At 48.8% G+C, this 12,696-nt stretch overlaps 2 protein-coding genes and 1 long non-coding RNA gene across 4 annotated transcripts; 1 reads left to right on the forward strand and 2 right to left on the reverse strand.

Annotated features, from left to right (window-relative positions):
- The first annotated feature begins 6 nt into the window (after positions 1 to 6).
- On the forward strand, positions 7 to 8,761 carry LOC123870331 (molybdenum cofactor biosynthesis protein 1-like). 2 transcript variants are annotated; one of them, XM_045913582.1, is made up of 8 exons: positions 7 to 1,454; positions 1,690 to 1,853; positions 2,339 to 2,423; positions 2,512 to 2,575; positions 2,642 to 2,780; positions 3,092 to 3,202; positions 3,936 to 4,056; positions 5,415 to 8,761. In XM_045913582.1, exons 1-8 carry the CDS (start codon positions 113 to 115, stop codon positions 6,011 to 6,013), a joined length of 2,625 nt encoding a protein of 874 aa, XP_045769538.1. In that variant the 5' UTR covers positions 7 to 112; the 3' UTR covers positions 6,014 to 8,761. The 2 variants fall into 2 exon arrangements, with proteins under 2 accessions (XP_045769538.1, XP_045769539.1); XM_045913583.1 differs by lacking the exon at positions 3,092 to 3,202.
- Positions 8,758 to 11,089, reverse strand: LOC123870334 (prefoldin subunit 2). Its single transcript, XM_045913592.1, has 3 exons — positions 10,673 to 11,089; positions 10,453 to 10,594; positions 8,758 to 9,593 (listed from the first exon to the last, which is right to left on the reverse strand). The coding sequence occupies exons 1-3, from the start codon at positions 10,804 to 10,806 to the stop codon at positions 9,444 to 9,446; spliced, it is 426 nt and encodes a 141-aa protein (XP_045769548.1). The 5' UTR covers positions 10,807 to 11,089; the 3' UTR covers positions 8,758 to 9,443.
- Positions 11,090 to 11,368: 279 nt separating this feature from the next.
- On the reverse strand, positions 11,369 to 12,247 carry LOC123870338. The gene is made up of 2 exons (XR_006797058.1): positions 12,130 to 12,247; positions 11,369 to 11,923 (listed from the first exon to the last, which is right to left on the reverse strand). It is a non-coding gene; the product is annotated as an uncharacterized LOC123870338 (long non-coding RNA).
- Between the last annotated feature and the right edge of the window lie 449 nt (positions 12,248 to 12,696).

Raw genomic sequence — 12,696 nt, forward strand, 5'->3', positions numbered from 1 at the left:
CACCTTGCGCGCCGACCTGCTCGACGTCGTGCGTGCGTACACTCTCCCCACACATGGCCCACAACACCACACTCATGTCAGCCAGCTCGTGCCGTGCGCAGGCCAGTACTGCATGCCGGCCGAGGGCGTGCGGCTGAGCGCGCGCTCGGCGCTGCTGTCGCGCGACGAGCTGCTGCGGCTGGCGCGCGTGTTCGCCGCGCTCGGCGTGCGCAAGCTGCGCCTCACGGGCGGCGAGCCCACCTTGCGCGCCGACCTGCTCGACGTCGTGCGTGCGTACACTCTCCCCACACATGGCCCACAACACCACACTCATGTCAGCCAGCTCGTGCCGTGCGCAGGCCAGTACTGCATGCCGGCCGAGGGCGTGCGGCTGAGCGCGCGCTCGGCGCTGCTGTCGCGCGACGAGCTGCTGCGGCTGGCGCGCGTGTTCGCCGCGCTCGGCGTGCGCAAGCTGCGCCTCACGGGCGGCGAGCCCACCTTGCGCGCCGACCTGCTCGACGTCGTGCGTGCGTACACTCTCCCCACACATGGCCCACAACACCACACTCATGTCAGCCAGCTCGTGCCGTGCGCAGGCCAGTACTGCATGCCGGCCGAGGGCGTGCGGCTGAGCGCGCGCTCGGCGCTGCTGTCGCGCGACGAGCTGCTGCGGCTGGCGCGCGTGTTCGCCGCGCTCGGCGTGCGCAAGCTGCGCCTCACGGGCGGCGAGCCCACCTTGCGCGCCGACCTGCTCGACGTCGTGCGTGCGTACACTCTCCCCACACATGGCCCACAACACCACACTCATGTCAGCCAGCTCGTGCCGTGCGCAGGCCAGTACTGCATGCCGGCCGAGGGCGTGCGGCTGAGCGCGCGCTCGGCGCTGCTGTCGCGCGACGAGCTGCTGCGGCTGGCGCGCGTGTTCGCCGCGCTCGGCGTGCGCAAGCTGCGCCTCACGGGCGGCGAGCCCACCTTGCGCGCCGACCTGCTCGACGTCGTGCGTGCGTACACTCTCCCCACACATGGCCCACAACACCACACTCATGTCAGCCAGCTCGTGCCGTGCGCAGGCCAGTACTGCATGCCGGCCGAGGGCGTGCGGCTGAGCGCGCGCTCGGCGCTGCTGTCGCGCGACGAGCTGCTGCGGCTGGCGCGCGTGTTCGCCGCGCTCGGCGTGCGCAAGCTGCGCCTCACGGGCGGCGAGCCCACCTTGCGCGCCGACCTGCTCGACGTCGTGCGTGCGTACACTCTCCCCACACATGGCCCACAACACCACACTCATGTCAGCCAGCTCGTGCCGTGCGCAGGCCAGTACTGCATGCCGGCCGAGGGCGTGCGGCTGAGCGCGCGCTCGGCGCTGCTGTCGCGCGACGAGCTGCTGCGGCTGGCGCGCGTGTTCGCCGCGCTCGGCGTGCGCAAGCTGCGCCTCACGGGCGGCGAGCCCACCTTGCGCGCCGACCTGCTCGACGTCGTGCGTGCGTACACTCTCCCCACACATGGCCCACAACACCACACTCATGTCAGCCGGCCACTCGCCTTCCCAGAAATTCAAACCACCCACAGACTAAAAATATTGCACCTATTTGAACTTTAAGATGACTTTAAATACCAGCATAAATAAATCTTTTTCATTTCGGAATTTAGTTTGATTCATATGATTGTAAGTAAAGGGTTTAGAGACTAGTAAAAGCGTGGACGGTGTGCGCGCAGAGGGCCTGAGCGAGCTGCGCGGAGTGCACACGGTGGCGATGACGAGCAACGGGCTGGCGCTGACGCGGCGCCTGCCCGCGCTGCAGCGCGCCGGCCTCTCCGCGCTCAACCTGTCGCTCGACTCGCTGCGCGCCGAGCGCTTCGAGCGCATGGCGCGCCGTCCGGTGAGCGCCCGCACTACCCTTGTACACACTCGATGATGAGCTGAGTGTTTGCAGTTCGTGATTTACGCGATATAAATCCTCCCCAGTACAAGTTATGACATCAAACAAGCCGTGGGGAGCCGCTGGGTTCAGGCGGCGCGCCGTATAAAAGTCTCTACAAGAGATCTATATCCTGCAGCGGACGTCTATTGGCGATGATGATGGTGATGCGAAATAAATAGGTCATCTTAAGCAGTGTTTTTGGCACTCAAATTATTTCTGTACTGATGTTATAACTTAAAGTTCGTGACAAAATTTATAACCAGGATTGTTCTTAGGTGTGGCACTCCTCAATCCTTTATACCGGGTTACGGAACGCAATCACTAGTGTTTCATTTATGAAATTCAATATTCCAAATGTCTATTGTACGTTGTAAATGTAACTGAACGGACCCCTCGACCCGCGTGCGGGGCGCGGGGGTGTGAAGGCTGTGTGTTTGTCGCAGGGGTTGTCGCACGTGCTGGCGAGCTTGGACCTCGCGCTGCAGCTCGGATTGCCCTCCGTCAAAATTAATACAGTCCTCATGAAAGGTACGTGTGCCGCGAACTCGAAACGGGCGTTCGTCTGTCGATCTCGCGTCGCAGCAAAGTGGTACTACAGCGCCCAACTGTTCCGCAGGGTTCAACGACGATGAAATCTGCGACTTCGTGGAGCTGACGAAGGATCGGGAAGTCGACGTGAGGTACGTAGCCGCCGGGGGTGAGTGAGGGCGCGAGCCGTGCCGTGGTGTAGAGTGCGCGTGTTGCAGGTTCATCGAGTTCATGCCGTTCGCGGGCAACAAGTGGCAGGACTCGCGCATGGTGTCGGAGCGCGCGGCGCTGGACGCCGTGCGGCGCCGCCACCCCGCGCTGCGCGCGGCCGCGCCGGCGCCCTGCAGGACTGCCACGGTGAGCCAGGACTTTATCCAGAGCGTTATAATTTTTGAATTTGTTCAGGTTTGGAGCAGCCATTTTAGTAAGATCGCGCTGTGACTCCAAAACCTCTAGATCTGCTATCAAAGAATTACGATGGCAAGAATCAAGCTCCTTTTAATGTAAAATAATAATGCTACATGTAAATATTTTAAAATGATGGAATTTGAAGGCTCGAATAAGCAGCTTCCTCTACTAGTGTTACAGTAGCGTGGGTAGTAGTAGTTTGGGAGTCGGGCAGTCGGGCAGTCGGGCAGTGGTGTAGAAGTGACGGGTGCGTGTGTCAGATGTGGCAGGTGCCGGGCTACCGCGGGCGCGTCGGCTTCATCTCGTCCATGAGCGTGCCGTTCTGCGGCTCGTGCAACCGCCTGCGCCTCACGGCCGACGGCAACCTCAAGGTCAGCGCTCTCACTCCGCCTCCGCACAGAACGCACCGCCGCACCACTTGTGCCAACAAACGGGGCGCTCGAAGGCGAGCTGTTCAAACAGTGCTTTACCATTTACACTAAACAATTAAATCACCTGCAAATTCGTATGAAGTACTTATCTATTAAGTATTTTAAATTGAATTTTGAGGTCAATTGGAAAAATTGAGGTGAAGGCAGAATTTATGCTATTAACTTCAATTTTAATTTTAAAAATATGCCACACGTTTTTTTTAAATTTTCATAATGGTCATTCTAAAATTTTTATTAAGTACTTGTCGTTAAAGCTGCAATAAAAATACTTACACATTCTATGAAAACTTCACCTCTCTACCTACCTATTATGGTTATTTATTATAATTTATTAAGATGCTAGCTAGCCCCTGACTTCTAGATGGCATCGTCCCGGTGGGAACTAGCCACGGCCGAAGCTTACAACCAGACCAGACCAGAGACATTATACAATTCCAAGCCGAATCGAACCCAGGACCTCTTACTAATAAGACGACAGCGCAGAGAGGCCGTCAAAACACATCGAAACAAAAGGTTCACGAGATACAGCCCGCTGACAGACAGTCGGACGGACAGCGGAGACTTAGTAATTAGGGTCCCTTTACTTTAGCGCCCTTTGGGTACGGAATCCAAAAAAAAAGATGGAATATATAAATCGTTAGTATAATTTTGGCAGTTTTGTAAATCGTCCTAGGTGTGCCTGTTCGGCGCGGCGGAGACGAACATGCGCGACGCGCTGCGCGGCGGCGCGGACGCGGGCGAGCTGGCCGAGCTGGTGCGCGGCGCGCTGCGGCGCAAGCACAAGCAGCACGCCGGTCAGTACACATCGCATCTCGCTCTCACTTGTACACAGCGCATCTCGCATCTCGCTCTCACTTGCACTTCGTTGGTAGCTCGCTTCGTCATTTTGACCTCGCGCGATTAGATGCCCTAACCTAAGGTAGTAATTCTACTTATATTGTAAACTAGCTGATGCCCGCAGCTTCGCCCGCGTGGATTGGTCAGATCCCCTGCAGCATCAGGATTGAGGAGTTGGACTCCAAATTTTTTATGAAACAATGTCGCAAAGTTCCTCTATCGATTAAAAAAGAAATGACGCAAATCGGTTCAGAAATCTCGGAGATTTCGGTGTACATAGGTAGAAAAACACAACTCCCTTTTTGAAAGTCGGTTAAAAAAGTAGCCTATTTTACGCCCTGGTCAATCCTCTACTTGCCTGTGAAAGTCCCGTCAAAATCGGTTCAGCCGTTCCAAAGATTAGCCTTTTCAAACAGACAGACAGACAGACAGACAGACAAAAATTTTAAAAACTTGTGATTCAGTTATGGTATCGTTCAAATAACCATATATGAGCTTAATATGAGGTAGTTATTTCGAAATTACAGACAGACACTCCAATTTTATTTATTAGTATAGATATAGATAAGAAAGTTATTTAAAAAAATGAGAGAGTTTGCTGGAATTTTTAAAGCTAACCCCACGTGAACGAGTTCGCGGTCTAGTACGCCGAACGCTGTGAATATGTTTCTTGTGTAATTTGCTAAGATTTTTATTTACTTGCGCTCAATCAGATGCAGGATCACCTGTCAGACCCGTTAGCGACAGCGACACACATTCGCGTGGGCGATAGCGACGTCTACCTGCGCCGCGTCAAGTGATATTAGATCATTGGTGTTTGTTTGCAAGAGACGACGAGTCGCGGTCAAGTGTAGTCGCGAACGGAATGCTCTAAACATAAATCATGTAGGTTCTATTAAGATCGGCGCAACGAAATACTGGAAAGGATGCTCCATATAAAATATATAATATTGTGAAAACGTTTTCCATATGATTAATTTTAATATTATGTGAATCAGTGAAATGATATTTTTATTTTATTACAACATCCAGCTGATTACATTCAATATAAAGACATAGGTATTTTTCATAATCGTAGACCCACTGAAAAGTTGCCACAGTACCTACTATAAATATAACTGAGCTAGAGAAAGACGAAAAGAAGTGAGGCCAGGAGATACTGACTGACTGAGTGTAACGAGTTCAGTTGGTGTCTCGTGGAATTGCATGTTTGGACCGTGTGGGCGTGTTGTAGGCATGCAGAATCTCGCCCGCTCCAAGAACCGGCCGATGATTCTGATCGGCGGCTAGGCGCTATACCCGTGCACGTTCACAGCGGCGCCGCAGCGCGTGTTCGCGCGCGGCCTGTGCTCGCGCGCGCTCACGCACGTGGACGCCGAGGGGCAGGCGCGCATGGTGGACGTGGGCGATAAGCCGGTGACGCGCCGCTCGGCCGAGGCGGAGTGCTTCGTGCGCGTGTCGGCGCGCGTCGTGCGCCTGCTGCGCGCCGCGCGCCTGCCCAAGGGCGACGCGCTGACCGTGGCGCAGGTGGCGGGGCTGGCGGGCGCCAAGCGCGCGGCCGAGCTGCTGCCGCTGTGCCACCCGCTGCCGCTGGAGCACGCGCGCGTGCGCCTCACGCTGCCCAGCGGCGACGGCGGCGGGCGCGTGCGCCTGGCGTGCGAGTGCGCGGCGCGCGCGCGCACCGGCGTGGAGATGGAGGCGCTGACGGGCTGCGCCGTGGCGGCGCTGGCGCTGTACGACATGTGCAAGGCGGTGGACAAGGCCATGGTGGTGGAGGGGCTGCGCGTGGTGCGCAAGGCGGGCGGCAGCTCCGACTGGCCGCCGCCCGCCGAGCCGCTCACGCTGCGCGCGCACGACACCTCGCCGCTCAAGCCCGACGAGACGTACGCGCCCACCGACGTGGTGCACTTCTAGCGCCGACACCTCCATGCAATACCCTCGCGAAGCAAATCTACCTTTATTCCCCTCACTCCTGTCGATGGGAGTTTTGAACTTTTCTTCTTTCTGGGATCAGTGGAATAACTCAAATGGAACCGTCTCGCACACTTGAAATGGTAAACTTATTTTGCGGTCGCAGGGACACGAGTAGCTAATAATACTTTGAACTTTAACAAAATAGTTTTAAACTTAAACAGTATAAATAGAAGTAATATATTGCATTGATAAAATTTTCGCTATGGTGCTACGATAAAACATAATATTATATTAAATGTAAACGTAAATATTATAAAAATTTGTATTTTTGATAGTATATTTATAGAAGTATCTTCTAAGTACACGCTATGGTAAAGATGTAAGAAATAGGCCTCTGCTCTTTATTTTTTTTAAAAAAAAAAACAGGGATCGTAATGTAGGTACGTCTATCTACAGCTACAATTTGGAAGTAAGGTTAGGATGAAATGTTTTGTGTGTCTAGTCACAAGTCCACGGGTCAGGCTTGGAACCGTGGACTGTTGAAGATATAGCGACACACGCGGGATGCAGCGGCGCGGGGTCAACGCGATGTCTACACGACAAGTGCACAACATGCACACATTAAACATTTCCAAAATATTACTACTTATAGTTTTCTATTTACATATTATATTATAATTGATTATAGATTACTATTATCGTAATAAGTATGTTTTTTGTTTGACCGGCGGTGCGGCGACAGGTGATAGTTTAGCTCTTTCTCAGGGATCCGGGTGCAGGCAACACCGTATGTAGTTATTCATTATTTTGAAAACGCTTTTCTTAAAATGATTTCTCTCTTGCTACCTGCGAAGACTCCTTTGTTGGCGAAACTTCAAAGTCTCGATCACCGCCGTAAGGTCGTCGACTTATCGGTGTTTTATAGGATATATTTCGGAGAGTGTGCACACGAACTTTTCGATCTTGTCCCCCCATCACCATTTTACCACGGAACCGCAAGACGTCGGGCGAGTATCCATCCTTATGTTGTCGACATCCCATCTACACGCACAAAACGTTTTGCGTCTTCATTCCTCATACGCATGGCTAAGGTTTGGAATACTCTTCCGCGATCTGTGTTTCCTACCAATTACAATCCGGGTATCTTTAAAACAAGAGTGAATACGCACCTTCTAGGTAAACGCGTCCCATCTTAGACCACATCATCACTTTCCATCAGGTGTGATTGTGGTCAAGCGCTTACCTTTAGTGAATTAAAAAAAAAAATTTAACATGCACGATTTTATTAATCCTGAGCTGCTCTGCCAATGTAAATTTTCCATACAAGATAAGTAAATATATTACATTAATGATGTGATGCAATGACTTTATGCATTTTATCTTGTTCATTCCAAAAAGAAACAATTTAAGGAAAACAAAGAGATTAACTTATCTCAAAGACGAGTTAATTCTTTCAAGGTGAGGACATATTATGACGGATTTTTTCTTCAGGAAAAAAAAGTTCAGACTCATAAATTCAATAAGTAAATGTCATGATTTTGGTATTTTATCACGAATATTAAATACGATATCTACGGTGTCTGGACCTCGCCTTGTATCATTTATATTTTTTAGATTAAGTAGGTATAATATTGATTAAATTTGATAAGAATGTTTTGTATTTTTGTATTGATTATCATTTTCTTTGTGATATAAGTAAATAGGTAAGTATCAAAATATCGGTGTCAGTTTTTGCAATCCCATAAGAGAGTTTAATGTTATTAATTAGCATACCATTTTTGGTGTTTTGTATATAAGTAACATCAGTTTAACAAAACAGTCTCTCACCAGTTATTTATTTATGTTGTAGCAAGCGTAGTGCCCGTGGTAGTGCCATCGTGTCTCGTGATCCATGCACAGCTACTCCGGACTGTCACATACCTATATGTCAATGTATAATTTGGAACTATACTAAAGGATGCCCGAAATGATCATTTGCAATTGACAATGCTCATGTGATTGAAGATTTCAAATGATGGGTGATTCAAGCTCCAAATGAAGGCGTATCATTTGCGCTTGCTTCAATCTGATTCTGAATTGTATAGAAGAAAGTAAAGTCGCTCGAAATATGATTTCAAACGCAGATATAGTTTTTTCTTGCAGTTTTTACCCACAAAAACGAAAAAAACTAGACATTGGTCCAAGGAATGTCATAAACTAAGATATCGCTTCACTAATGAACATTTACCAAGAACTCTTCAAGAAACAGAGCCGGATGATTATAAAAACGATTGATATTTGCTGTCATTGAACGTCAATGCACAGCGCGTCAATTGCCATCAATCAAAATTTCCATCAATGTTCTTCAAAACCGTAGTTGCAATTGACAATTGCTCCAATTCTCTTGGTAAACGATCATTTGGCATTGACAATGAGCATCAATCACGCAAACATTGACAATCGCGATTGATCGTCTCGGTGGCCCTTTATGGAAGATTTTTCAACTGTCAAATAACATTTATCTGAATAAATTTTAGATTTGACGTTTCTATAGGAAATCTGTCAAATGTCAAATCTAGTATTTTATCTTTGGATTAAATTTATTTGATGATATTAATGATGCTTGGAATGTAATAATCTGGACTACCCACACACACTTATGGAACTGCTCGGTGCCTTCCTGCTAAAGCTCCTTCTTTGTTATTGATACATATTCAATGTGGTGGGTGTGTAGAAAAATAAAATAAAAATTTTTGTTAATTTTCAAAACATGTTTCATTATAACTTACCTATTGTTAACTTTACAAAAACTAATAGATACAATAACTTTGAGAATTTCAAGGAAGTGTTTTGAAGCTCGTGTTAAGGCCGTAAGGTACTTATTGCCCTATACATATTCAGCATCAATGAATTCTTTCCATCATCACTATCCAGATACTTGCGGCAAACTTCAGAGATAGCATTAGATGGGAGATTGTTCTTCAGCCACTGACAATACAGATAGCAGTATGTATCGGCCAAGCTGCTCGGGATGCCTCGCCCACACTTGTGTCCCATTACTGCAATTCAGCTTACTCCACAACTGACATAGCAATGCAGTGATATTGTAGCGCCCACTCAAAGCTCGGGGAGTGCACTCCCAGTTTCTACAAATATCACACTAATTTTTTTTCCATTGACTGATCTATTGTATTACAATGTAGGCATCTTTCTTGAGAATAAATCCTTTGAAAATATTCCTATAGAGTCCCACGGCGACCGGCGACACCGCCGTCGGACAGCAGCAGGGGTGAGGAATTAGTTATCTGAGAAAGTATTGCCCCATTCCAATGCTAACATGTGCCAGTCACACACCAACATTTTTGTGAGGAAAGTTAGGTTTGGAGTGATAGCATTGGAATGTTGCAACGATGAGCACGGGTTACTTTCTGAAGGCAACATCGTGGGGTCCTCAAGCGCTGGCGACCAGCACGTTGCTCTTGGCGGCGTCGGGCGCGGCCGCTTGGGGCTCCGCGTCGGCGCCGCGCTGCACGCGGATGTCGTGCTTCTCGATGTAATCGTTGATCTCCTGCCCCTTGCGCGTCAGCTGCTCGTTCAGAGCCTGCCGAGTGCCACCACAAACAATCGTAAACATTCAAAACGAAAATTCTAAAAAATACATAGCGAATTTAACATGCACAGCGACGATTTGGAAAAGTTAATAGTGTGCAAACCCTGACGATGTGGGCTCACCTGTAGCGCCTGCGGCAGGCGGTCGCGGTTGCCCTCCAGCTCGGGCAGCACGGTGCGCTCCACCAGCACGCCGCCCACCATGCGGAAGCACTTGCGCTCAGTGTGCAAACCCTGAGCTATGAGCTAGGCGATGTGGGCTCACCTGTAGCGCCTGCGGCAGGCGGTCGCGGTTGCCCTCCAGCTCGGGCAGCACGGTGCGCTCCACCAGCACGCCGCCCACCATGCGGAAGCACTTGCGCTCAGTGTGCAAACCCTGAGCTATGAGCTAGGCGATGTGGGCTCACCTGTAGCGCCTGCGGCAGGCGGTCGCGGTTGCCCTCCAGCTCGGGCAGCACGGTGCGCTCCACCAGCACGCCGCCCACCATGCGGAAGCACTTGCGCTCAGTGTGCAAACCCTGAGCTATGAGCTAGGCGATGTGGGCTCACCTGTAGCGCCTGCGGCAGGCGGTCGCGGTTGCCCTCCAGCTCGGGCAGCACGGCGCGCACGGTGCGCTCCACCAGCACGCCGCCCACCATGCGGAAGCACTTGCGCTCAGTGTGCAAACCCTGAGCTATGAGCTAGGCGATGTGGGCTCACCTGTAGCGCCTGCGGCAGGCGGTCGCGGTTGCCCTCCAGCTCGGGCAGCACGGCGCGCACGGTGCGCTCCACCAGCACGCCGCCCACCATGCGGAAGCACTTGCGCTCAGTGTGCAAACCCTGAGCTATGAGCTAGGCGATGTGGGCTCACCTGTAGCGCCTGCGGCAGACGGTCGCGGTTGCCCTCCAGCTCGGGCAGCACGGCGCCCACGGTGCGCTCCACCAGCACGCCGCCCACCATGCGGAAGCACTTGCGCTCCGGCTCCACGCCGCGCAGCGTCTCTATCACGATTCTGCAGAACGATGCACGAGTAAATATCATGAAGTAAACATGGACGATAGAGCACCTCAACCGAGACGAAGCTGCTCACTTGTGTTCGTTGAGGTCCATCTCCAGTTCTGATATCTTGTTCGCGAGCTGCCTCTGCTCGGCGCGAAGGTTCTGAAAGCCTGCGAATACTTCTTCGTTCGATTTTTTTCCACCCTTGGTAGCATTCTTTGCCATTTTGCCGTTCGCTGTTATTTTTAATTGCACTCGAGTGAGGTTATAATGTGCGGTTTCCCACGTCCTCCTACATAAATGAAGTTAAACTTTTTAACTGAATAATAATGTAATATTTATATTACTGTAAAAGCAAATCAATGCGTGACTTAATTTAATGTCGCCTAATTTTTTAAGAAAATTAAAAATAATTCACATCTGTTTTTGTCACAGAGTAAACCGATCAAATTGGATAATTGGATCAAATCATCAAACAAAAGTGTAAAGCTTTGGTTGGACTTCGTCTGCGATGGCGTTTGCTGGCGCGCGTGCTGTGCTTGTTTGGAGTGTTTTTTTTTTTTTGTTAAGAGTGGCTGGTTTTTGTGTTAGTTGGTGTTTTTTGGTGGTGGAACTGACTGGGAAGCGCTCCAAAGGGGCGCCGCGCGTATGTCGGCGGGCGCCGGCGCAGACGGAGTCCATACTTGTATTAAATTCAATAACTTGAAAATATCACAAACTTGACATTGGCTAATCAGAGTAAAGCCAGATTTAAAGAAAAAAAAAAAGCTTTGGTTTTTTTTTTTTAAATTTATTTTACGGCCCTGGATAACAGTTCTTTAAGGCCTTTCAAAAATTTACAAATACTAAAAATACAAAATTGCTTATAACTAAATATTATTCTAAAAATACAAAATTGCTTATAACTAATAATTAGTCTAACGTTATTACACTTTATTTATAGTATTGCATATATAATTAAAAATAGACTTAAAATATGACGTTTTACACAACAAATCCTTTACATGGCGGGGAAAATCAATTTTTTGTTTTTGTTCCATATTTATAGTGTTTAGATCACTGGCTAATATAAGTCTTTGTATGCCAAAAGCTGGACATTTGAGTATCATAATATGATTAACATCAGCCTCCTCATATTCACAATAGTTGCATTTTTTACTGTTTAGTACTTTTATTTTATTCAGGTGTGTTGTCACCAGACAGTGACCAAATCTCAGTCTATTCATTAATGATGTAAATTTTCTAGATTCACACTTCGTTTTGAAATACCATGGTTGTATTGGTATTTCCTTTTGAATTTCCGCATACCATTTTCCTTTATTTTCATTAGTCACATCCCACACTTCCCTCCTACCGCGTTTAATAGCCTCATCGGGTGACAGAAGGGCTGGCTCATTTTTTGCGCAACGGATCAGCCTGGCTGTCCAACGCGGAAATGCAGCCAGTATTCTTGGCACCATTCCACGCGGGCATGATTTGTATAGTAATTAGATAAGGCTAGCTTTAAGTTTTATTGTAATATTTTCAATAAAAAAAAAAAAAAAAAACCTTCCCTCCACAATTTCTTTTGTCTTATTTTAATTGTATTGCATATATCCGTAAATGGCACTTTGATGCTACTTGAACAATCTTCATAAAAATTACTTCTTCTTGTAGCAGAATCAGTAAAGCTTTGGCTTTGCATATCGCCAAAGAGTATGTAAACGCCATGTAAACCGAAGATGTAAACATAGAGTAGGATGTATATAGGGTATACCTAAACCATTATGTAAACGCAAATCTAGGACTTCGTCTGTGTTAGCGTTTGCTGGTGCGCGTGTTATGCCTTTTTGGAGTGTTTTTTTTTTTGTTAAAAGTGGCCGGTTTTTGTGTTTCACTGGTGTTTATTTTATTGGTGCTGGAACTGACTGGGAACTTGGGAAGCGCTCTATGGGCGCCATAGTAACTAATACCTAATCTGTGATGGGCGCCGCGCGTATGTCGACGAGCGCCGGCACAGACGGAGTCCATACTTATATAGTTTCCCTAACTTGTAAATAACTACAAACTTGACATTGGCAAATCTTTGAAAAGCCAATCCTTCATCCAAGGTAAAGCCAGACGAGAGAAAAAAAA

Source organism: Maniola jurtina, chromosome 12 (genome assembly GCF_905333055.1).
Source record: "Maniola jurtina chromosome 12, ilManJurt1.1, whole genome shotgun sequence".
NCBI classification, from domain to species: Eukaryota; Metazoa; Arthropoda; class Insecta; order Lepidoptera; family Nymphalidae; genus Maniola; species Maniola jurtina.